General features: G+C 44.8%; 1 protein-coding gene across 1 annotated transcript in view; it reads left to right on the top strand.

Annotated features, from left to right (window-relative positions):
* The window catches only part of LOC120940551 (band 4.1-like protein 4B), a 245,453-nt gene that overhangs the window by 22,732 nt on the left and 195,447 nt on the right, over window positions 1–27,274 (top strand). Inside the window, exons 2-3 of the mRNA XM_040353484.1 lie at window positions 4,946–5,061; window positions 24,473–24,601. Coding sequence (XP_040209418.1) covers window positions 5,020–5,061; window positions 24,473–24,601 — 171 coding nt within the window. The 5' untranslated portion in view covers window positions 4,946–5,019. The remainder of the gene's footprint in view (window positions 1–4,945; window positions 5,062–24,472; window positions 24,602–27,274) is intronic.

Genomic DNA, 27,274 nt, shown 5'->3' with positions numbered 1-27,274 from the left:
GGAAGAGCAAAAACCCTGCTGGTTCTTTTATTTAAAACACAGAGAATATCAAAACATACGTACACACCCATCAATCCCTCCCCATCACCCTTGTGAGTCTGTCATTGGACAGTTCATATCCAAACACATCGAAGAGTTAAAATAGTCCAATCAGAGCAGTTTCTTAAAGTCACAGAAATTAATGGTTTCCTTTCAAGTTCCTCTGAGTGTGTAGAAGGGGAAGCCAAAGTCCATGTTTGGGCATGCTGCCCACATCATCCAGTGTAGAAAAAAGTTCATTCAGCTCTGCACATTTTCCTTCCAAGCGGTCTGAGTGAGAAGGAGGGGGATGGGAAGGCTTTTCCTGTTACAACTGAGGAATCCAGGAGGGAGGGGGGACACGGAGTGAGTGAGGGGATGGAGTTGCTTCTGTTCTTGTATAATACTGGCCTCATAACTTTAAAAAAATCACAATATACACTTCATTTCAGTGGCTCTAATCATAACACAAAAATATTCATTTTATTTCACATGAAATGTTACCATCAATGCTTTGACCTATGTTCAGCTTTAGTTTTCACCTTCTACAATATTTGGCATGTACCCTTAAGCAGTCTGGCTCTTGCTATTGTAGAGTGTTTTTAAAGGATAAAACATATACTGGCTTTATAAGGAGAAGCTTGTTCCATCACAGCAGTGCCCGCATGGGTCACTATGGCGGTAGTTCCGCCACTGTATATATATATATATATATATATATATATATATATATATATATATACACACACACAAACAGTGTATATATCAAAGCTGAGCCGCTGTGGGTGAGCCATCCCTAGAGTCACAGTGGTCGCTGGTGGGTAAGTCAGTCTGGATTTGCTATTGTCACACAACTGGATGGGCTCAAGGCACAGTGCTCTGCGACCTGAGCCCTCCATTTTTTGAAGCCTATTGGAGACTCTGCCTTTAATCATGTGCTTAAAAAAAATCCCCCATTGGAATCCATGCGTCTGGCGCCCTGCATGTAGATCAGGTGTACATTGCCCTGCTTGTTGATGCAGGTAGATCATAGTGATCTGAAGAGGGCTGTGCACAACAGATGCCCTCACAATCTGACAGATTTTGAGTGTTTTTGCAAAGAAGAGTGGGCAAATATTGCCAAGTCAAGATGTGCCATGCTAAAAAACTCATGTCCAAAATGAGCCCTGTAATTCAATCAAAGTATTAGTTTAAAGGCATGCAACCGTATTATTTTATTTTTTTATTTTTACTTCCCTACAACTAAAATATTTCAGTTTGTTGTTCAACTGAGTTGTACAGTTTATAGGTCACATTAAAGGTGGAAACATTTCTGAAATGATTTATGTTTGTCTCATTTGTTCTCAATCTTTCATCTCGATCAAATCAAGCTCGAACAGAACCCCAGCACTGTGTATCCTCTAAGGGATCTTACATATAAACCTCTGTACTGTGCAAGGTTCAGAATAAAAGAAAGCAAGAGGGCAATCATCATTGCATAAAACCATCAATGTTTTTAAGTAACACAAAGACAATAAAAAAAACAGGCACTGACATGTCAAATAAAGCAATGCTGTATCAAAAATGACAATATAACTTTAAGTGATAACGGCTCCAGCTGCATCAACAGGTGTGAATGGATCTCCAAGCTCACAGGTTGACGTCAGATAAGCCTCCCCTATGCGATTCGTCAAGATGACAACTTCAGCAACGTATGAATTCATGATTGTGTATATATATATTTATTTGTTGCTTGTGTCAGTAATATTACAGAAAAGTTCACAAATTTTAGCCGAAATTAGGCTCAGGTAGTTCTAAAGGTCTCTACTACTATAAAATTGCCATTAACACTTTGTTGAATTACCCAGCCATGTATCTTCTTTCTGCTATTAGAGCACACTGAATGATGAATGAGAAGTATTGAAAGTTAATAGTGAAGACTGTCAGCAAATGTATGGTCTATGAATGTGATGAGGGCAAAGGTGACATTGTTGGGTGGATATACTAAAGGTTGTGCACTTTGCAAGTTCAGTTGCGTTCTGCAAGAGCTGCTGTTCCGGAGCTTAGTAAATGAGCAGAAGCTCTGTCGGCTTCCATTATCCAATCCAGCAAAAATGCAGATTTTTTTATTTTCCTTGCATGTGATTGGGTATTCTTTCCAAAGTAGAGCTTCACCCCATTTACTAATGTAGTGCCGGGTTACTTCCAAGTACCGGTGATGGTTCAAATTTAAGGGATAATCAGAGTGTAAGGACTCTGATTTCAATTGCAATGTTGAGTAGGGTCTCTGTTTCAGCTTGGCTGTGCTGTCGGCTCGTTCTGTTGTTGCTGGGGTGTTATTCCACCCCGGGGCGACAGGTGGCTTCAATGGAGTTGAGGCTTGGGTGCCTTTTACCAGCAGCCAATCAGGAGGGAGTGTTCTCTCACGGGGCATGCTGGGAGAGGGTATTTCTGGAACAGACGCCATTGAGGTGGGGTCTTCTTCCAGTGTGGCACCCACCTTCAGGGTGATCACATCGCGGGCCCCGGCGAAATGGCCTACCAGGCCGGGGTGCGCGTGCCATGCGGTGCTTCCAGTTGCGGGACCACGTTGGTTCGGAACGTTTGAGCGATGGCTGGGCCCCAGTGATTAACTGGGTCCCCAAACCTGAGAAGATCCCAAGCATTGTTCCTTTGAGAGGAGGCTGTTCGGTGGGGAGTCCGCCTGAGGAGAGCCAAGAGAGGCTGGCGATCCAATAGGGTCTCGACAATCCACCGGGGATCAAGGTGACCGGACACTGAGAGGCTGGACATTAGTCACCTGTCAGTTGGTAACCTAATTGCAAACTACCTGAAGGAGATACAGGCACAAAGTCTATCAGGGAGGATTGTCTCCGTGATGTCAATTCTAGGGAGGGTCTGTGGCAGAGACTTTCTTCCCTTAAGGTTCCGAGTGGTGCTCTGGCTGCCAGGTCAGTGAGAGAGGCCTGTCCAGGTACACTAAACCCACTCTGGCGGGAGTGGCGATGAAACAAAGTGTTGTTGGAAGCAAGACTGTTTCCTTATTGTTACGCCTGAGTCTGCTGTTTCTTCTCCTACTGCATCTTTACTCTTCACCACAAGTTTTATTGTTTTACCTTGTTGGGTAAATGAAAGCACAAAGAAAAGACACCTGTGAACATTCCATTACTACGGCTCTCATCAACTACCCTAAACGGCGGAGTCACAGAGGTAACATGCCACCCAAAACTAACCAGCAGCTCCTTCGGGGGTCAGTGCTACACTAAGCTCTTGAGCAACTGCACGTGTAGAGTGCACAGTCTATATGTTTTTATCGTTCAGGTCTGATGACACAACCCTGCTTGAATGACTGTGGAAAAGAGTACTGTATGCATGTATAAGAAAGGATAATGGCACATAAGTTTAGCCAGGTGGCAAGATCTTGGCATTGCATGCAGTTGATACAGAGGCTTCCAGCATGGGACAAGGTAAGTATGCCGCAGAATAGGGGCTAACTAGTGTTAAAATAAACATGTGACTAAAGCAAAACAAAACAATATACCAATAGCAGTGGGTAGCTGACAGTATAGCCATTCAGTTAATGACTGTTTGCAAAGAGAGTGCAGGAAACCTTCTTCCTATGGGAGGTGCTTTGGTGTACTTGTTTGGTTTCTTAGTTAAACACTGGACACTACAAATGTTAGTGTGCCACTCAAGTTACATCTGTAAGTCTGGTGAGTTCTGACATCCAAGATGGAAGTGCTCTGCAAAAGTCTTATGCCACGTACACACGATCGGTCGATCCGATGAGAACAGTCTGATGGACCATATTCATCAGACCAAACCGATCGTGTGTAGGCCCCATTAGTTATTTATCCATCGGTAAAAAAATGTGAAACTTGTTTTAAAATTAACCGATGGATACCTAAAAACGATCGTTTGTAGGCATGCTCAGAATAAAGTCAACGCATGCTTGGAAGCATTGAACTTAATTTTTTTCAGCATGTCGTTGTGTTTTACGTCACCGCGTTCTGACACAATCGTTTTTTTAACTGATGGTGTGTAGGCACGACTGATCATCAGTCAGCTTCATTGGATAACTGATGGAAAAATCCATCAGACCGTTCTCATCGGATTGACCGATCGTGTGTACAGGGCATTAGACTCTGTTGGTGTCTACACAAAGGATACATTTTTAGGCACATAACATGCCTAAAATATGTTAAATGCACAATATAATCCTAAAGAAATATTGTTTTCAAAATTAATGGTCAGGTGACAGGGTCTCTTCAGGTATGTTAAAGTGGAGGTTCACCCTAAAACAATTATCTAACATTACATCCAGCATACTAACGACATGTACAGTATGCTGGTATTTTTTTTTCGCCGTACATACCGTTTCATTGTTAATTTCACCCCCGGTTCTGATTCCCGCGGGACTGGGCGTTCCTATTGAGAGCTTAGATGATTGACGTCTTGTGAAAAACTTCCCATGGCGCATAAGGCGCGTCACCAGTTTTCCGTAAATAGCCAACCTCCGAGTCGGCTCTATATGGCGCCTGCGCCCGCCGTGTAGAGCTGACTGCGCAAGCGCCATATAGAGCTGACTCGCAGGCCGGCTATTTACGGAAAACTGGTGATGCGCTTTATGCGCCATGGGAAGTTTTTCACAAGACGTCAATCATCTAAGCTCTCAATAGGAACGCCCAGTCCCGCGGGAATCAGAACCCGGAAGCCGGGGGGGGGGGGGGGGAAATAACAATTTAACGGTATGTACGGCAAAAAAAAAAAATACCAGCATACTGTACATGCCATTAGTATGCTGGATGTAATGTTAGATAATTGTTTTAGGGTGAACCTCCACTTTAACTTTTGGCATACTGTGATAAACAATGCATGTTGTCCTTTTATGCATACATTTTATAATGGAAAATGTTGTGTTCTGATAACATTTCCAATTTTTTTTTAGATGTGCCTTCTGGAATTCCCATTCTTTTTGAAGATGCTTCAGGGCTCAAAAAAACAGATGTTGAATCAAGTAAGATGGCTTCCCCATGGAAACCTTTGCACATCATTGTGAGCAAGGTACTGTCATATTATTGGCTACTTTTAAATGATTGCATTATATAATATCCATATATTTTAACATTTTCCTTTTTTTGGGCTTTTCAAGCTTTATATGTTATCTACATATGTCATATGCAATCCAGCTTGTTTTGGAACCCTCTTCCCAAGAAGTCAACATCAACAGAGTTGCAGTAAATACTGTATTGAAACATCTCCTGCCAACAATCTTCAATAGACGTCAGGGCAAAAAAGGATCAAAATGTATGTCTAGAAAAAAAAACATATTCAGTAAATCTCTGCAATGCATGCACATGCTCATGTTTTATTATTAAAAATACTGCAAAAATGAAAAAAATACCTCTTGATCTGGCCAGAAATCCACTGAGTGCATAGCTTCCTGTTTGAGTTAACAACTCTGCCCTTCCTGCACTAAAATCTCAAGCAGTGTTATCTGCCCTATGTGGCTGTTCTTTCTGGATGATACTATAGAACACCTCCCTCTTGGTATGTAGATGAGAAAGAAGGCTTCTGTAGTATATAAGGGAGAAAAGGGAGGGCTGATAACTCTACTTGGGATTTCAGTGCAGCAGAGGCACTGTGCTGTCAGCTTAATGAGAATGTTAGGAGCTTACTGAATTTTTGGAAGAATCAACAGATATTTTTCTGTACTTGCATCCTTTTTAAAGGAACGGAACAAGGGGAAATGTGCTTGTACTGCAGACATGTACTCATTTTTATTATTTTTTGCAGATATACAATAAATAGGATTGGAACATGTACTGTAAAGTTTTGCTGCTGGTATTATTACTGTTATTGAGCTGAGCTGTGTTTAATATTAGGGTAATTGAATTTAGTGCAAAATAATATGGTAGATATGGTTCTAAAGAAATCTTCATGCATCATTCATTTTTGTATGCTTCAGGAAGACTTTGGAGGTGCTAAAAACCCATAACCTAATTTAAAATCACCACTTTGAAGTAGCAATCCTGTGTAAACACAGGTTCCATTAAGATTATATTTTCTCCCTGCTTTGAGTTATTTTCCAATTAAGAGGAGGATAAATCAGAGCCACTTGGCAATGGAACAGAAATACAATTGTGTGCATGAACCTTAGGGGGAAACCCTATTCTAGGCAGTTTCCACTTTGTCACCCCTGGATATGCAAGGCATGCTTACAGGTATTTTTGAGTTCTCTATTTGGGATAATCCCAAAGTTATAGGGTTCTGTTTGCAGGAGGTTTAATTGTTAATCCAAACTCAATCAAAGTAATCAGAGGCAGAATACATAAAACCAGCTTTGGCTACTTTCAAGACTAAGGTAAAGGATTGTTAAACAAACATGTACAATGCGTACAAATGGAAAACCAAAATACCATTTGGAGAGGAACAGTGATTACATAATATGTAAAGTTCAACATTTAAAACACCCAATTTCTTTTAATAACATGCTTGGGGGAAGTCCTAAACCTGCCCGAGAATCTGCACATATGTACCATGTACACAATGTACTACAGAAAAAATTACATTTACAAAAAAGAAAAAAAAATAGTATTTTTATAACAGCTTACCTGTAAATTCCTTTTCTTGGAGTACATTATAGGACACAGAGCAGCCAAAGTAATTACTATGTGGGTTATAGGCCACCTTCAGGTGATGGACACTGGTGCAATCAAAGACAGGAAGTCCCTCCCTATATAACCCCTCCCATACCTCAGTTTTTGTAGCCAAGCAATAAGTATCCCAATAAGAGGGGAGGGACCTCTGTGTCCCGCGATGTACTCCAAGAAATGCATTTAACAGGTATGCCATTATAAAAATCCTATTTTCTTTATCGTACATCACGAGACACAGAGCGGCCATAGTAATTACTGTGTGGGATGTCCCAAAGCAATGCCTTCTGAGGGGAGGGAAATAAAAATAAAAGCAGGCCGCCATCAGACGCAAGGACCTATACTGCTGCTCATCAATAGAAAAAAGGAAGCTGCGCTAATAAATGTGTATGTGAATAAAAAACACAATTCTAGTGAAAACATGTATTATCAACAATCATGTGATCCTTACACCAAATGAATATATGTAAAAGATGCAGAAACATATATGAAATAATCTCTAAACGTAAAAGTGTGAAAGTCCATAGAAGAGATCCAAACATGAGATGGGTCGCACACTTTGGGGTGTCAGCAGGAAGAAGATCCTAATTAGTCACCACAGAGACATTCGTGATCCGCCACCACATAGAATTCCTGCTTACCAGAGGCAAGCTGAAAAACAGCCTGTAAGATGATACTGCATGTGTCTGCCACACTATATCAATCAGGTGGGATATATGGAGACTAGATGTACGTCAACACTCAGAGGTTTTTTTTTTCAAACGTGTACCCAAAAATACAATAACACTCAATAGTGTAAAACAGTAATGCACAAATATTTATTAAAACAGGTGTGCACTTACAATTAAGAGAGATAAAAACAGCATCCAGAATAGAAGGGCGTCCGTAAATAGAAAAAATGCCATGGGGATCCATCAAATGACATGTCAGGCCCTTCAGGGTCTTGTAAGTATTTTAGTAGACCCCTTTTTTGGGGGGGGGGGAAACACTATTTTAAATAATAATAATAAAACAAAAGTGTAAGATAATGGGGTTGATTTTGCAAAATCTGTTACAGCTGTGCATGGTAGCCAGTTAGCTTCTAACATCAGCTTTGACAAAAGCTGATTGGTTTCTATGCAGTCTGTGGTCTCAGTGGTCAGTGGAGTCTGTGGTGTCTGTGGTCTCAGTGGAGTGTGGTCTCAGTGGTCAGTGTAGTGTGGTCAGTGTAGTCTGGTCTCAGTGGAGTCTGGTCTCAGTGGAGTCTGGTCAGTGGTCAGTGTAGTGTGGTCAGTGGAGTCTGGTCAGTGTAGTCTGACCAGACTACACTGACCACTGAGACCACAGACTCCACTGAGACCACAGACTCCACTGAGACCACAGACTCCACTGAGACCACAGACTCCACTGAGACCACACTACACTGACCACCGAGACCAGACTCCACTGAGACCACAGACTCCACAGACTCCACTGAGACCACAGACTCCACAGACTCCACTGAGACCACAGACTCCACAGACTCCACTGAGACCACAGACTCCACAGACTCCACTGAGACCACAGACTCCACAGACTCCACTGAGACCACAGACTCCACTGAGACCACAGACTCCACTGAGACCACAGACTCCACTGAGACCACAGACTCCACTGAGACCACAGACACCACAGACTCCACTGACCACTGAGACCACAGACTCCACTGACCACTGAGACCACAGACTCCACTGACCACTGAGACCAGTGTAGTCTGGTCAGTGTAGTCTGGTCTCAGTGGTCAGTGTAGTCTGGTCTCAGTGGTCAGTGTAGTCTGGTCTCAGTGGTCAGTGTAGTCTGGTCTCAGTGGTCAGTGTAGTCTGGTCTCAGTGGTCAGTGTAGTCTGGTCACAGGTCAGTGGAGTCTGGTCACAGGTCAGTGGAGTCTGGTCAGTGGAGTCTGACCAGACTCCACTGACCACTGAGACCACAGACTCCACTGACCACTGAGACCAGTGTAGTCTGGTCAGTGTAGTCTGGTCTCAGTGGTCAGTGTAGTCTGGTCTCAGTGGTCAGTGTAGTCTGGTCTCAGTGGTCAGTGTAGTCTGGTCAGTGTAGTGTGGTCAGTGTAGTGTGGTCAGTGTAGTGTGGTCAGTGTAGTCTGGTCAGTGTAGTCTGGTCAGTGTAGTCTGGTCTCAGTGGTCAGTGTAGTATGGTCTCAGTGGTCAGTGTAGTGTGGTCTCAGTGGTCAGTGTAGTGTGGTCAGTGGAGTCTGGTCAGTGTAGTCTGACCAGACTACACTGACCACTGAGACCACAGACTCCACTGAGACCACAGACTCCACTGAGACCACAGAGACCAGACTACACTGACCACTGAGACCACAGACTCCACTGAGACCACAGACTCCACTGAGACCACAGACTCTACTGAGACCACAGAGACCAGACTACACTGACCACTGAGACCAGTGTAGTATGGTCTCAGTGGTCAGTGTAGTCTGGTCTCAGTGGTCAGTGGAGTCTGGTCTCAGTGGTCAGTGTAGTCTGGTCAGTGGTCAGTGGAGTCTGACCAGACTCCACTGACCACTGAGACCACAGACTCCACTGAGACCACAGACTCCACTGAGACCACAGACTCCACTGAGACCACAGACTCCACTGAGACCACTGAGACCAGTGTAGTCTGGTCTCAGTGGTCAGTGGAGTTTAGTCAGTGTAGGCTGGTCTCAGTGGTCAGTGGAGTCTAGTCAGTGGAGTCTGGTCTCAGTGGTCAGTGGAGTCTAGTCAGTGGAGTCTGGTCTCAGTGGTCAGTGGAGTCTAGTCAGTGGAGTCTGGTCTCAGTGGTCAGTGGAGTCTAGTCAGTGGAGTCTGGTCTCAGTGGTCAGTGGAGTCTGGTCAGTGGTCAGTGGAGTGTGGTCAGTGTAGTATGGTCTCAGTGGTCAGTGGAGTGTGGTCAGTGGAGTCTAGTCAGTGTAGTCTGGTCTCAGTGGTCAGTGGAGTGTGGTCAGTGTAGTCTGGTCTCAGTGGTCAGTGGAGTCTGGTCAGTGTAGTCTGGTCTCAGTGGTCAGTGGAGTGTGGTCAGTGGAGTCTGGTCTCAGTGGTCAGTGGAGTCTGGTCAGTGGAGTGTGGTGTCAGTGGAGTGTGGTCTCAGTGGTCAGTGGAGTCTGGTCTCAGTGGTCAGTGTAGTCTGGTCAGTGGAGTGTGGTCTCAGTGGTCAGTGGAGTGTGGTCTCAGTGGTCAGTGTAGTGTGGTCAGTGGAGTCTGGTCTCAGTGGTCAGTGTAGTGTGGTCAGTGTAGTGTGGTCAGTGTAGTGTGGTCAGTGTAGTGTGGTCTCAGTGGTCAGTGTAGTCTGGTCAGTGTAGTCTGGTCTCAGTGGTCAGTGGAGTCTGTGGTCTCAGTGGAGTCTGGTCTCAGTGGTCAGTGTAGTCTGGTCAGTGTAGTCTGGTCTCAGTGGTCAGTGGAGTGTGGTCAGTGGAGTGGCGTCTGGTTGTGTTAGTGTATGCAGGTTATGTCAGTGTGTACTGACACACACACACACACACACACACTGACTTAGGTCAGGGTATGTGTCAGGTAGGTCACCCTGCGCCGCGCCACTCCACCGACCGTGCTACAACACCCCCCCCCCAGGTGGCGGCTTGGCTTCGGGCTGAAGCCCCTGGTCTTTTTGCCACCTAGCAACGCCCCTGGAGGTGACCGATCTGTGTCCCTATGTACAAGAGACACAGATCGGTCTCCTCTCTCCCTGACAGGACGCTGTCAGTGTGTGAGCCGGCAATGAGAGATGATCTCATATGTTTACATATGAGATCATCTCTCATTGGCTGCACAGATCGCCTAGCAAACGGCCACTCTGATTGGCCGTTCACAGGGATCTGTGATTGGCTGTGTCCAAGGGACACGGCCAGCACAGAAGTTCCCCGCTGGGCGCTCGGAACGAGCAAAGGGGCGGCCGTAAAAAGACGGCGCCCCAGAGAAGTAGAACCACCCTGCGGCCGTATATAGTCGTATGGCCGTCCGGAAGTGGTTAAATATATAGTAGGTTGTTTACGAAAGGCAAATACACTTAAACTACAAGTGCAAAGTGCAATTGAAATAGCACTGAAAGTGCACTTGGAAATGCAGTCGCTGTAAAGCTGAGAGGTAGATCTGAAGCGAGGGGAAGCTCTGCTGATTTTATCATCCAATCATGTGCGAGCAAAATGCTGTTTTTTATTTTCCTTGCATGTCCCCCTCAGATTTACAGCGACTGCACTTCCAAGTGTACTTTCAGTGCAATGTCAAGTGCACTTTGCACTTGTAGTTTGCACTTGTAGTGCAAAGTGGATTTGCCTTTCGTAAATAACTCCCATAGGGCCAAATTCTCAAAAAGTCTGCCTAACTTAAATTTCAGCAGTTAAGTTACACAGACTTAAAATTTCTACCTAAGTGCCCGATCGTCAAAGCACTTACGTAGAAATTTCAGGCCGTGTAACTTAAGTGCCACCGTCGTAAGGCGGTCCTCCTCTCCTGGGGGCGTTTAAAATTTAAATGAGGCGCGCTCCCGCGCCGGCCGTACTGCGCATGCGTGTGACGTCATTTTCCCGACGTGCAGCGCGCGAACGTAATTAACGCCGGGCGGCTTTGAGAATTTCGACGGGACACCAAAGTTGCGACGGGTGAAAAAAAAAAGACGCGCCGGGAAAACAAATAATTATTAAAAAAAATGACAGCATCGCTCAGCATGCATTCCTGAGAGGGAGAACTCCATGCCAATTTTCAAAGAAAAAAACGGCATGGGTTCCCCCCCCCAGGAGCATACCAGGCCCTTAGGTCTGGTATGGGTTGTAAGGAGACCCCCCCACGCCGAAAAATTGACGTAGGGGGTCCCCCTACAATCCATACCAGACCCGTATCCAAAGCACGCTACCCGGCCGGCCAGGAAGGGAGTGGGGACGAGCGAGCGCCCCCCCCCTCCTGAGCCGTGCCAGGCCGCATGCCCTCAACATGGGGGGGTTGGGTGCTCTGGGGCAGGGGGGCACACTGAGGGCCCCCCCACCCCAGAGCACCCTGTCCCCATGTTGATGAGGACAGGACCTCTTCCCGACAACCCTTGCCGTTGGTTGTCGGGGTCTGCGGGCGGGGTGCTTATCGGAATCTGGGAGTCCCCTCAAATAAGGGGGCCCCCAGATACCGGCCCCCCACCCTAAGTGAATGGATATGGGGTACATCATACCCCTATCCATTCACCTGGAGGCAAAAAGTAAAAGTTAGTAAACACACAACACAAGGCTTTTTAAAATAATTTATTATTCTGCTCCGGATGCCCCCCCTGTCTTCGTTATTAGCTCAATTACCAGGGGGGGCTTCTTCTTCCACTCTCCGGGGGTCTTCTTCCACTCTCCGGGGGGGTTTCTTCTTCCGCTCTCCGGGGGGGGGCTTCTCCGGACTCCGGGGGGCTTCTTCCATCTTCTCCCCTCTTCCGCTGTTGACTCGGCGAACCCCGGTTCTTCTCCAGCTGTCCGGTGCCTTCTTCTTCAGCGCTGGCTGCCTGCTATGTTTGTGTGTTAGCTCAATTAGTAACAGGCAGCCGGCGCGGTCTTCTGTGACGTCAGGGTCTTCTGTTCTTCTCCCCTCTTCCGATGTTGACTCGTCGCCTGTTGTCGCTGTAATGATGGAAGCACGCCTTGCATCCCATTTATATAGGCATCACCGTCCCATCATGCTCCGGTAGGTACCCACGTGGTGGGTGCCTACCCATGTGCACCCACCACGTGGGTACCTGCCGGAGCATGATGGGACGGTGATGCCTATATAAATGGGATGCAAGGCGCGCTTCCATCATTACAGCGACAACAGGCGACGAGTCAACATCGGAAGAGGGGAGAAGAACAGAAGACCCTGACGTCACAGAAGACCGCGCCGGCTGCCTCTTACTAATTGAGCTAACACACAAACATAGCAGGCAGCCAGCGCTGAAGAAGAAGGCACCGGACAGCTGGAGAAGAACCGCGGTTCGCCGAGTCAACAGCGGAAGAGGGGAGAAGATGGAAGAAGCCCCCCGGAGTCCGGAGAAGCCCCCCCCCGGAGAGCGGAAGAAGAAACCCCCCCCGGAGAGTGGAAGAAGACCCCCGGAGAGTGGAAGAAGAAGCCCCCCCTGGTAATTGAGCTAATAACGAAGACAGGGGGGGCATCCGGAGCAGAATAATAAATTATTTTAAAAAGCCTTGTGTTGTGTGTTTACTAACTTTTACTTTTTGCCTCCAGGTGAATGGATAGGGGTACGATGTACCCCATATCCATTCACTTAGGGTGGGGGGCCGGTATCTGGGGGCCCCCTTATTTGAGGGGACTCCGAGATTCCGATAAGCACCCCGCCCGCAGACCCCGACAACCAACGGCAAGGGTTGTCGGGAAGAGGTCCTGTCCTCATCAACATGGGGACAGGGTGCTCTGGGGTGGGGGGGCCCGCAGTGCGCCCCCCTGCCCCAGAGCACCCAGCCCCCCCATGTTGAGGGCATGCGGCCTGGCACGGCTCAGGAGGGGGGGGGGCGCTCGCTCGTCCCCACTCCCTTCCTGGCCGGCCGGGTAGCGTGCTTTGGATACGGGTCTGGTATGGATTGTAGGGGGACCCCCTACGTCGATTTTTCGGCGGAGGGGGGGTCTCCTTACAACCCATACCAGACCTAAGGGCCTGGTATGCTCCTGGGGGGGAAACCCATGCCGGTTTTGAATTTAAAAATTGCCGTGGAGTTCTCCCTCGGGAATGCATACCAAATGCCGTCGCTGGAATGGGCCTTTACAATGTGTGACTAACTTTCCACATTATAAAACCAGCCTTAGTTTTGCGCAGGCAAATTCGGAACTTAGGCAGAAATCACAGTGATGAAATGCTTTGAAAATCTGCTTAAGTCCTCATTTGCATACGCAAAGCTGCATTTCAATGAGAAATGCCCCCAGTGGCGGATGCGGTACTGCATCCTAAAATCTGACCGTGTAAGTGTCTTACACATGTCAGATTTTCTGCCTAACTTTGGAAAAAGCCTTTTGAAAATCGTTTCCAAAGTTAGGCACAGGGATACGCAGGCTGAACAGCAGTTAAGTCTGCGTATCTCTTTTGAGAATCAGGCCCATAGTGTTTACTGGAGGGTAAATATTGCTCTGTCTCTACTAGTTTGCAGCATTATCTACTACTCTGTCAATCAAAAATATTTATGGTTATTGTCTCTCTGATATAGTGCACTATCTTGTTTATTAATTTAAATAATATTGGTATCTCCCTGTTAAACCACCACCCAAGAAAAGTGCTTACATACTTTGCATGGAAGTCAGTGCAATATGTTTGTGTATGTGCAATCTTGCGCCAAAAATAACTTGTAATAAATAAATAGAAAAAAAGCAGCTACCCAAATATAATCAGAAGATTATAGCAATGGAGATAGGTGGGGGGTGGGTGCGCTGGGAAACAATGTTTATATAATGTTGAACTAAACAAATATATAAATGAGTGAAACACCTTTAGATATTGATAGATCTAGTGTAAAAGTCCATGTGCGCTTAGTTGAATATATAATCTGGCCCAAATCCCTATACCAAATAATTGGTGGGAACTGGGCTCAAGTGAACCAGTCCAATAATAATGAGTGAAATTGAAGAAAGGAAAGTCCCAAAGTAGATCCTCAGGTTAAACTGAAAAATTGTGCTTCCAGTGTATTCCACCTTCACCATATAATCAGACACCCGAAGTGGATAAGTGAAATGGCTCCTTACCAGATGGATATGTCCCTTAGTTTGGTATCAAACAAGGAGACATTAATGGCTTGTGACAGGATCACCTGTAGAGTCTGCTGTGTCCTAGCAGAGATGTTATTGCCAGTCATGGATGTCCCAGTGTTAGCATGAAAAACAGAATGGTGCCAATATAGTGTAGTACGTTTTATTGCAGATTAAAAGCTTTACATAAAGGGAGCCAAGTGGCTGCCTACCGTAAGAAGTGCCTGAGACCCGGCACTGAGGCTGTGTCGCGTAGGGTTATGTGTCACAATGTATACCGCAATGTATACCGCTGTCTCGTCCTCTCGTCGGTGGAGCGTGCGTTCCACCTCAGCGATATCCGGAACCAGCGTTAGCAGGAAGTGACGTTACGTGCGTGGTTGGGTGCCGCCCAACCACGTACACGTGACACATAACCCTACGCGATAACCCTACTACGATAACCCTACGCGACACAGCCTCAGTGCCGGGTCTCAGGCACTTCTTACGGTAGGCGGCCACTTGGCTCCCTTTATGTAAAGCTTTTAATCTGCAATAAAACGTACTACACTATATTGGCACCATTCTGTTTTTCATGCTAACACTGGGACATCCATGACTGGCAATAACATCTCTGCTAGGACACAGCAGACTCTACAGGTGATCCTGTCACAAGCCATTAATGTCTCCTTGTTTGATACCAAACTAAGGGACATATCCATCTGGTAAGGAGCCATTTCACTTATCCACTTCGGGTGTCTGATTATATGGTGAAGGTGGAATACACTGGAAGCACAATTTTTCAGTTTAACCTGAGGATCTACTTTGGGACTTTCCTTTCTTCAATTTCACTCATTATTATTGGACTGGTTCACTTGAGCCCAGTTCCCACCAATTATTTAGGATTTGGGCCAGATTATATATTCAACTAAGCGCACATGGACTTTCACACTAGATCTATCAATATCTAAAGATGTTTCACTCATTTATATATTTGTTTAGTTCAACATTATATAAACATTGTTTCCCAGCGCACCCATCCCCCACCTATCTCCAGTGCAATATGTTGCTGTCTTTTCTCTGTGAAACCATAACACTGGGGTTTATTTACTAAAGCTGGAGAGTGCAAAATAAAATCCTTTTGGCAGTGTTGTAAAAAGTCACAGGTATTGCAAAGGGCCCTACAACACTGGTACACACCTTTTGAGGGGAAAAATATTAAGGGAAAGCAACGTATATAGTGGAGTGGATGGTCTCAATTTGCTCAGAGCTACCTTATTTTTCAAATTGGGAGCCCTTCTGTATGTTACTTTGGGTGTCTCATGGGCAACAGACTTTAGATTTGGATTTTGCAATAAAATATTCCAATGTTTTGTAAGGATCCACTCCATTTCACGTTGTTGGTTGTGAAAACGAGGAGTGAACCTGATGGAGTGTTCACATTCCTCTTTGGCTACTTTGGGCTTTTTTCTATTCAAATAAAGGGTATAGGCCTGTTCTATTAATGGTTCAGAACATCCCTTGTCAAGAAATGTATAGTCAGAGTTCATGGAAAACAGCATGTGTAATGAATCAATTCACTATGTGGGGCATCCTACGGACGTTTGTTTTGGGTATGGTGGAGCAAGTTTTAGGAGATATGTTACATGTCATGCGCCACAGTAGTCAGTCATCTACCTACAAGCTTCAGCCTCCAATAATGATGCCCCACATGGTGGATTGATTCATTACACATGCTGTGTGTCTGTTGTACCAGATAGCAGTGCACTTTTAAGGTGAGTTTTTATAATAAACATGGTGTTTTATTTGGAAAGCACTACGACAGTGAAAAAACTATAAATAGGGGTGCACGTGCCCACGCACCAATGGCCAATAAGAGAGACAAAAAAATCAACCTTTGTTGCTTATAATGTATATCATGAAAAGAAAAACAAAAAGCAAATGAGTGTATGTGTATACTTCTAGGATGGGAAGCATATTAATTCTGTAGGAGAGCAGAAGGCAGAAAGATACACCAGTAGTGCTAAACTGCTAATCCTTTTTAGTCTGTGCCTATAATATCAGAACAAGAACAAGATCCTCTTTAAACCAGAGGCCAAATTAATTTTCTGTCTGGGATCGAGGGTACTTTATGATCTAAATGAGGGGTTCACCTACTTACCTTTTGTGTGTTGATGCAACTTTGGGACAACTAATCTGATGTCCAATATTAAAATAAGGGAAGAATTTTGAGCAAGTTGAGTATGGAGAGAAGGCACCAATAAATCTATGGGTACCTGATTTGTACAACACGAGCAAAAGATACCTATACCAGTATACTAAGTATGATTACTTGCCTGTTTAACCACTTAAGCCCCGAACCATTATGCAGCTAAAGTACCAGGCCCCTTTTTGCGATTCGGCACTGCGTCGATTTAACAGACAATTGCACGGTCATGCGGCGTGGCTCCCAAACATAATTGGCGTCCTTTTTTTCCCACAAATAGAGCTTTATTTTGGTGGCATTTGATCACCTCTGCAGTTTTTATTTTTTGCGCTATAAACAAAAATAGAGCGACAATTTTGAAAAAAAATCTATATTTTTTTTTTACTTTTTACTATAATAAATATCCCCCAAAAAAGATATATATACTGTATATATTAAAAAAAAAAAAAAATTCCCTCAGTTTAGGCCGATACGTATTCTTCTACATATTTTTGGTAAAAAAAAAATCACAATAAGCGTTTATTGATTGATTTGCGCAAAATGTATAGTGTACCAAATAGGGCAGCCCTCAAAATTTCCACTCGCCTACTAGCATTTGGCGAGTGGATTTAAGCTGGGGGCGAATGATGACAGGGCTGCATGACCAATCTCCCTCCAATCTGTGCCTACACTTAGAGTCCCTATGAGATTGGCGGCCGAAGAGGAAAGGTGCATGCTCGGGAAAAGTAGTCTGGTGAGCCGTGCACAGGCAGAGCAGTACACAGGTGCTCTCCTTACAATTCGTATTAAGCCATGGGACCTAACAGTATGACCTCTCTGAGCCTGCCCCCCTCCCCCGGGCCCCGACCAATGTAGCTGGAGAGCAAAAAATAATGAGTGAGGTGGAGGATTGCAAAAATTACCACTCTGGTGCAGCGCTCACTGAAAGTTGCCCTGACATGAGAGCTGCAGCCTTCTAGTTTGTGCAGTTTTCTTCTCCTTGTGCTCTATGTAAGTGTCCAACAGTTTAGCCTGAGCACTGTGAACAGACTGGTCTCAATGTGTGCTGTGCGCTGTCAGTGTGCGCTGTGCTATGGTGTCAATGGCTGTGCAGTTGTGTGGATCTCAGCGCTGGATTGTACTCCCTCCCGCTGTGCTGCAGCTCCTCTTCTCTCTGCCAGCCTGAATAAAAGGGGGAAGTGGGTACATGCAAGCGTGGAGCCGCACACACAGGCTCCTGATGATGAGATGAATGGGAGAGAGAGAGAGGATGGATGGGAGTTGCAGAGGAGACAGCAAGAAAATGGGGAAGAGACCCAGTTCTAGTGCCCTGTCCCTCTGGTCTGCCCCCAGTGCCCTGTCCCTCTGGTCTGCCTCCAGTGCCCTGTCCCTCTGGTCTGCCCCCAGTGCCCTGTCCCTCTGGTCTGCCCCCAGTGCCCTGTCCCATTTTGTTAAAGTTGTTGTTGGTAATATTTAATTTTGTAACTTGATGATAATCTACGAGGGCGTGTTTACCGGTGCAATTAGGCGCAGGGCAGTGTATGAATTAGGTGGGGCAACTGGTTGCGAGTAACTCTTGAGGCCTGGCTAGTAGCTCAGGACTTGAAATTTTGAGCCCTGAAATAGGGGATAGTTTTATTGGATTTTTATTAATATTTTTTTTTTCCAGTAATGGCGGCGATCAGAGATTTTTTTCGTGACTGCGACATTATGGCGGACAGTTTTGACACTATTTTGGGACCATTGTCATTTTTACAGCGATCAGTGCTATAAAAATGCACTGGTTACTGTAAAAATGACACTGGCAGTGAAGGGGTTAACCAGGAGGGGGCGCTGTAGGGGTTAAGTGTGCCCTTAGGGAGTGATTCTTACTGTGGGGGGGCGTGGCTGGATGTGTGATGTCACTGATCGTCATTCCCTATGACAGCGAACAGACGATCAGTGACATGCTCACTAGGAACCACGGGGAGAGGTTTGTTTACACTTACCTATCCCCGTTCTTCCTCTCTGTGACCCGATCGGGTCCGCTGCTCCCGCAGGGACGGTCACGGAGAAGAGGACCGTGTTGCGAACGCGCCCGCGGCAGCATGCTCGCGACCCACGGCTGGGATCTTAAAGGGGACGTACTTGTATGCCCTTGTGCCCAGCCGTTCCATTTTGTCAACGTATATCATCGTGCGCGGTCCTCAATCGGTTAAAAGAGTCTTTACATTATAGTAGGCAATTTGATTTGTAGTAAAGCACTGAGATGGTCTGTATGCTTATCTCTGACTTTCCATCGGTGGAATTGGTAAATGTTCTATATGGTAAGAACGGATTTGGAGGAGATTTTTGAGAGATCTGACCCCATCTATGGATTACTCTTAAGTGCTGGTTCACACTGCAGCAATGCGGGAACCCTGCAAATCCACTGCGGGTTCCTGCATTGCATGTCTCCCGGCAGTAGTTCACACTGCCTTATGCGAACTGCTGGGAATTTCAAGTAAAAGTTAATGACACACCCAAATCAGTTTGCATATCGCAGTGCGACTTGCAAATTTGGACAGAAATCAGATTGCATGGGCATGAACACCCATGCGATCTGATTCTGCTGCGGACCAAAAAATGGGTCCTGTGCAAGTTTGCTCCAAATGTGATATCAGCCATGTGATTTGCACTGCAGTGCGGTGCAAATCCGATATCGGACATCGCTGCAGTGTGAAACGGCACTAAAGGAACAAGCGCATATGACCTATTACCCATAGGTCAAAACAGGAGCTGAGCTAATGGTGGTGGTATAAGTCACACATGGTGTGTACAGCATAAGAGATCAAGCGCTTCCAAGTGGATTATTAGTGATGCACAACACATGGACTTTTCTTTTCATATTTTCTTTTTATATTTATTTATTAATCAAATACTTTCAAATAGATTATTGGTGGAGCACAACACATGGACTTTTCTTTTCATATTTTCTTTATATATTTATTTATTAATCAAACACTTTCAAATAGATTATTGGTGGAGCACAACACATGGACTTTTCTTTTTCATACTTATTGATTTGACATTGGAAGTATAAGGCCTCGTACAAACGGTCGGTTTGGTCCTCTGAGAATGAACCGAAGTTCAGTTTCATCGGACCAAACCGACCGTGTGTATAGGCTAGCGGTCTGGTTTCCTTCGGTCCAAAATTTCTAAACATGCTTCAAAACCGAACCGCTGGACCGCTGGGCGATCGGACTAAACCGATGGTTAGTACAGAAAAGCATCGGTTCAAAACCCGCGCATGCTCAGAATCAAGTCGACGCATGCTTGGAAGCATTGAACTTCGTTTTATTCAGCACGTCGTGTGTTTTACGTCACCGCGTTCTGACCCGCTCGGATTTTGGACTGATGGTGTGTACACATATCAGGTCGTCAGACCACTTCAGAGGTGAACCGCTGAAAACGAACCGACGGACCAGTCTCATCGATTTGGTCCGACAGTGTGTACAAGGCCTTAGAGGACTGTATTTTGTTTTTGATTAATTTTGGATTCTTTTGTATTAATATACACAGGTTGTAACACAAGTGTGGCACTGGATCATTTTGGTTGTGATATTTTAACATTAACCACTTGAGATCCGCGCTATAGACGAAATACGTCCGCAGCGCGGCTCTCAAGTGCCAAGTGGCCGTTTAAAAACGGCCTTTATGTGCATTACCCGCGCGCGCCACTGGGTGGCGCGCGGCGGGTAAAAACTGTCCCGACGCATCGCCGAAGACCCGATGCGTGTACCTGGCGGCCGCGATGTCCGCCGGGTACACGCGATCGTCGGTGACACGGCAGGTGACAGCAGGGACGTGGAGCTCTGTGTGTAAACACAGAGCTCCACGTGCTGTCAGAGGAGAGGAGACCGATCTGTGTCTCTTGTACACAGAGACACAGCATCGGTCCCCTCCCCCAGTCACCCCCCTCCCCCCACACAGTTATAACACACCCAGGCTACACATTTAACCCCTTCCTCACCCCCTAGTGTTAACCCCTTCACTGCCAGTCACATTTATACAGTAATTCGTGCATTTTTATAGCACTGATCGCCGTATAAATGTGAATGGTGCCAAATTTGTGTCAAAAGTGTCCGATACGTCCGCCGCAATATCCCAGTCCCAATAAAAATCGCAGATCGCCGCCATTACTAGTAAAAAAAAAAAATAATAAAAAAAATCATAATTCTGTTCCCCATTTTGTAGGCGCTATAACTTTTGCGCAAACCAGTCGCTTATTGCGATTTTTTTTTTTTTTTTTACAAAAATACGTCGAAAAATACGTATCGGCCTTAACTGAGAAAAAAAATAGTTTTTTAAAAAAAAATTGGGATATTTATTATAGCAACAAGTAAAAAAAATATATATTTTTTTTAAATTGTTGCTCTTTTTTTGTTTATAGCGCAAAAAATAAAAACCGCAGAGGTGATCAAATACCACCAAAAGAAAGCTCTATTTGTGGGGAAAAAAGGACGCCAATTTTGTTTGGGAGCCACGTCGCACGACCGCGCAATTGTCAGTTAAAGCGACGCAGTGCCGGACGCTGAGATTTCGCCTGGGAACGAAGGGGGTTTATGTGCCCAGTAAGCAAGTGGTTAAGAGTGAGTGTTACACTCTTGGATCTCAGCAGCAACACACATGTATTATATTAATTTTTCTACAGTGCCTTAAAAAGGTATTTATACCCCTTGAAATTTTCCTAATTTTGTCACGTTCCTACCAAAAATGTAAATTTATTTTATTGGGATTTTATGTGATAGACCAACACAAAGTGGCACATAATTGTGAAGGGGAAGGAAAATGATAAATGGTTTTCAATTTTGTTTTTACAAATAATTATGTGAAAAGTGTGGCATGCATTTGTATTCAGCCCCCTCAGAGTCAATATTTTGTGGAAGTCTTTTTGAGTATATCTCTACCAGCTTTGCACATCTAGAGAGTGACATTTTTGTCCATTCATCTTTGCAAAATAGCTCAAGCTCTGTCAGATTGGATGGAGAGCATCTGTGAACAGCATTTTTCAAGTCTTGCCACAAATTCTCAATTGGATTTAGGTCTGGACTTTGACTGGGCCATTCTAACACATGAATATGCTTTTATCTAAACCATTCCATTGCAGCTCTGGCTGTATGTTTAGAGTTGTTGTCATGCTAGAAGCTAAACCTCTGCCCCAGTCTCAAGTCTTTTACAGACTTAACAGGTTTTCTTCTAAGATTGCCCTGTATTTGGCTCAATTCATCTTCCCATCAACTCTGACCAGCTTCCCTGCAAAAGAAAACATCCCCACAACATGATACGGCCACCACCATGTTTCACAGTGGGGATGCTGTGTTCAGGATGATGTGCAGTGCAGTTTTTTCGCCAAACACAGAGCGTTTTGCTTTTAGGCCAAAAAGTTAAATGTTGGTCTCATCTGACCAGAGCACATTCTTCCACGTGTTTTCTGTGTCCCCCCACATGGCTTTTCACAAACTGCAAACCAGACTTCGTTTGGCTTTCTTTCATCAACAGTTTTCTTCTTGTCACTCTTCCATAAATGCCAGATTTGTGGAGTGAATGACTAATAGTTATCCTGTGGACAGGTTCTCCCAGCTGAGCTGTGGCTCTCTGCCGTTCCTCCAGCATTATCATGGGCCTCTTGGCTGCGTCTTTAATTAATGCTTTCCTTGCCCAACCTGTCAGTTTAGGTGGACGGCCATGTCGCAGTCCTGGTCTCCACCAGTGGATGGATCCTGGCGGTGTGGAACGTACAGCTCTTGCTGCGCTCAGGTGTGACTTGAACCTAATCACTGACATCTCTACTTATACGCGGCGAGTACAAGCACACCTCGCCTTGGTATCTATCTATCTTCCTGACCCTGAGCCTGCTTCTGACCCAACTCTATCCGATCTGATCCTTATCCCAAGCCCTTCCTGGACCTGCCCCGTCTGTATCCTGGTTTCCTTTGGATCCCTGACCCGCAGCCTGTCCATCATTGCTCTCCCTGTCCGTCTGGCTCCTTGTCCCCCTTCCTGCTGATATCCCCTGGTGTATGACCTCGGCCTGGCTTGTTACGTTTACGGTATCTCCCCTGCATTTGTATATATTATTTGTTGTGGGTTGTGCACTGGTTGTTTTCACTTGTTTGTCACCTTTTAATAAATACCTTTCTTTCACTTATATGCGTTTCTGGTCTCATCTATGAAGTCACACAGTCTGGTCTACTAGCTCCGTGACAGTAAGAGAGGTGACCAAGAACCTTATGGTCACTCTGAGTTCCAGAGATCTTGTGTGAAGATAGAACAAAGTTCCAGAAGGACAGCCATCACTGCAACCCTCCACCGATCTGGACCCTATGGCAGAATGGCTAGACAAAAGCCTCTCCCCATGCAAAACACATGCAAGCCCACATGGAGTTTGCAAAAAAAAAAAAAAAAACACCTACCTGAAGGACTCTGACTGTGAGGAAAAAAATGTCACTGGTCTGATGAAACCAAGATGAAATGTTATGTCTGGAAGAAACCAGGTATCACTCATCACCTGCCAAATACCATCCCAATAGTGAAGCATGGTGGTGCTAGCATCATGTTGTGGGGGTGTTTTTCAGTAGCAGAGACTGGGAGACCCCTCATGATTGAGGAAAAGCTGAATGGAGAAAAGTACAGAGATATGCTCAATGAAAACCTGTTTCACAGCACTCAGAACCTCAGACTGGACCAAAGGTTCACCTTCCAACATAACAATTATCCTAAGGTGTGCCTTAGGGATAGCTCTGTGAATGTCCTAGAGTGGCCCAGCCAGAGAGCTGACTTGAACCCTATTGAAAATGTATGGAGAGACCTGAAAATGGCTATCCACCTACGGTCCCCATCCAACCTGACTGAGCATAAGAGCATTTGCAAAGAAGAATGGCACAAAATGCGTCATACCCAAAAAGATTCTTAGCTGTAATTGCTGCCAAAGATGCTTTAACAAAGTATTGAATAAAGGGTCAAATCACTTAAGTACATGTGATTTTTCTTTTTTTTTTCTTAATAAATTCACAGACACTTTAAAAAGTTTTCAAAACGTTTTCGTTTTGTCATTATAAGGTACTAAGTGTAGATTAATGAGAAAAAAATGAATTATAAACAACTGTAGTATCAGGCTGCAAATTTACAAAATTAAAAACAGTAAAAGAGGTCTGAATATTTTATGAATGCACTGTATATTATGATTAACAAAAATAAGGGGCTTGTCAACCCTCAGCCCGGGTGTATATAGCAGGTGTATTATCTACTCCATTCTCAATAACGAATGGTACGCGCCAGGGGTGTCCTCTTTCACCGCTTATTTTTATCTGATGATGGAACCTCTGGCGACATACATGAGAGCCCATCCGCAGATTACAGGTATAGAAGTGGGACCCAAAAATAAGGGGCTTGTCCAGTCAGTGTAAGGGTAATATTTAAAAAGAAGTGAATCTTACATTCAACAAAAATTCACTGCTGGTGTATGGTTGGTGAAAGTCAAATTGACTGCTTTGTAATTATGCCCCTACATGTGTGGTTAATAGTATTTGGTTGTACATACTTGTGAAATTTCACTCACTAAAAGTTATTCTGAGATACCATAGTTTTTGATGACCAATTTCTGGGGACCTCAATGTGGTTGTGTATTATAAGTTTACAGCAGGCAAAGACAATTCTTAGTTGTACTTGTCTGTGCTACATATTATCCCATGTGTATGCAGCACAACCAATCGGCCCCTAATACCGCCCTTCTCACACCTAGCTTGCTGCTTTATGGGAATTACAAGAGGCTGCCTGGCATTCAGAAGTACAGTAATAACTCTCTAACTAAATTAATTAAAGAGCATTTAGGAAAATGCATTTTTATACTATTATATAGGCTACACCTTTTCTACTTAGATGTTTAAGTAACATGTACATTTTCTATTTCTTAAAACATTACAGAGTGAAGACCAGAAAGCATATGAAAAGCCGCTCCACTCTCCACTATCTCCTCCTTCATCTTTACCTGAACACATAAAATGCAACATACTTAAAGCACAGATGGACACTGCTTACAGAGGGGCGCCTCAGGTGTGTAGAACTCTATTCAATCTTATTGTAAAGAAAACTGAACTCCAGCATTAAATCCGTTGTTGCACAGTTGTACTAAGGTAGGGCATTGTGATGTGTGCGGGAAGCGATGCACAGCACTCTGGGTAATTTAAAAATATTATTAACCAAATCAACCAAAAATGTAAAAAAAAAATCTCTGGTCTAGACCAGGGGTGCCCAACCAGTGGCCCGGGGGCCACATGTGGCGCGCGGAGCCCTCTGATGTTGCCAGTGCCCTTTTGCTCTAGGATGGTGGTTTGGCAAACTCAGATCGCAGGTCGCCAACCCACCATTCCAGAGTATCAGTGTTGTGAATGAGGCCAGCGGTAGAGAAAGCAAGCAGCTGCAGAGCAGAGCCGCATAAGCTGATGCTTCCTGTATAACGCCACCTCCTATCACAATCAATACCAAATACACTCTGCTTGGGACAGCAACAGCTAGGGGAAAACTGAATTGAAGACTGTTATTAAAGGTAAGTTTATTGCTGAAATTACAGAGTATAAATGGGCATATCTGGTCTACAGTGGTTACTGGACTGCTTTCAAACGAATCCTCATTGTGCTCTGAGCCCATCCAGTTGTGTGACCATAGCAAATGAATTTTCGCTATTATCACACTAAAGTTCCTTCCCGCCAATCGGGAAGCAGGTCTGTGAGACCTGTTTCCCGATTGGCCAAAACATCAGGCGATCCTATTGGATGCCTAACGCTTAGGCGGAAGTCACATGGCAGAGGAAGCTTGAGGAGCATACGCCTGAGCAGCCGCGGCTGCTGCCCGTACTCCAGGAGAGGACAACACAGCTCCATCACAGAAGCGGGTATGTGCTGGGCCAGACCACCCGCAAGGGGTCTCTGCCACGTTGCTGGGGGGGGGGGTTGTTGTTTGCTGCCCCCCAAAGAAGAATCCACCAGCCACCACTGTCTCTATGTCTATTTACCCCCATTTGCATATGCAGCCTGGACACAGACCTGTCATCCGCCCATTCCACCAATTTTGGCCCGCGACCGGTTACCAAGTCAGTTCAGTGGCCCTCGCTCCTCAAAAGGTTGGGCACCCCTGGTCTAGACAGAAGAGCTTTCTAACTTTCTAATAGCTAAGGTCTTTAGAACTTGAAATTGGAAATGTAGCCAATTAACAATTTTTTGCCTCTTGAATGAGAGTGCCATGTCTTAAAGCTTAGTTTAGGTAGGCCTATTTTTTCATAGTTACATTGGTCCAACTTGGACTAATGTCCATATGCATGTGTCATACCTGGAAAAATCCCCATGGAAGCTGGAAATCAATGTTGTAAGCACCTCTAATTGACACTAGCTTCTCTGCTTGGACGAGATGGAGAAGCAGGATGGTCATGATCTCCACCTCATCCATTGAGAGAACACATTGCATTCATTGAAAGCAACCTCCCGTGTTCACTAAGCAGCAGGGCAGAGTGACTGCCTTGCTGCTTAGTGAATTAAGTCAGCTTGCTTGGCACCGGAGGAGCTAGTGGTAATCACTGTATTAGCATTGCCTGCTACCATGATTTCTGCTTCCACAGGGATCATCTAGCTTTGACACATGCATATTTACATTGGTTCAAGATGTTAAAATATACATACTAAAACTGTAGCTTCAAGATCTTGACTCTCAGGACACCAGCAGGATGTAAGCTAAAATCAATCACATTAAATAGTCCCTAAAACATATTAATAGCTCCCCAATCATTCCAGAAATCATTGCAAACACTTGCCTTATATCCTCCAGCTCATGTTGTGGCCGTATCCATCACATGTAAGGGCATGTGAAGCCCAGTTCTATTTTCTTCCTGCCTTTCAGGGAGAGGCGCACGCTGGGCGATTTTTAGGCACAGTAATGCCCAGAGACTCCTGGGAAATGAGTGTCATCATTTCCCAGGAGGCATAGGGGTCTTAGGACAGGAAGTTAAACCACCTAGGACCAGGAATTAGGCAGATTACGAAATGCACCTAGTAACAGCCAGATTTTTTTTTACATTAAAGGCAAGCTGTTAGTAGAAAGTTCATTTTTAGGGTGGAACTCCGCTTTAAGGAAGTATACTATGATAAGTCATTTGTGTGAGCACTGCTGTGTGCCTCATTTACAGCAGCCTGTGATTGGTTCTTTAAAACATATAAAATAATCCTGCGGCATTCAAGATGTTTAATGACAATGCATTGGCAATCTACCCAACAATCAAAATCTCCATACCACAGGCTGCATTGTGTTGTCATAAAAGCCTTAAATATCTACATCCAGTATTTGAAGGAACTGTTTTTTAAAGTGCAAGAAATCTGAAACGGTGGAGAACAGTTTAAGCTTTATTTATTTGTTGTCTGCTTTAACATACTGTTTTCTGGGAAACAGTGTGTTAAAGCAGAGAGCATAGCTTCACTTGGTGCGTACAGGCAAAAGTGTTTATATCCTGAGTATTCTTTGGTCCAAATAGACCAAGTGAGGGTGCAAAGCACTACAGTTTTGTTCAAAATTATTCAACCCCCAAATGCTGTAAAGGGTTTTAGGGAATTTAGTGTACATTTGTAATTGTATTCAGAATGAAATCCTACAAGGACTTCTTAAAGAACCATATGCAACTAAAATTACATCAATTGGTTTTGTAATACAGTAGTAAATGTTTCTTTTGTGAATTCTTCATTT

This window comes from Rana temporaria, chromosome 5, assembly GCF_905171775.1.
Source record: "Rana temporaria chromosome 5, aRanTem1.1, whole genome shotgun sequence".
In the NCBI taxonomy this organism is placed as follows: Eukaryota; Metazoa; Chordata; class Amphibia; order Anura; family Ranidae; genus Rana; species Rana temporaria.
Note: the sequence above shows the minus strand (reverse complement) of the source record. Positions and strands in the feature narration are given on the sequence as shown.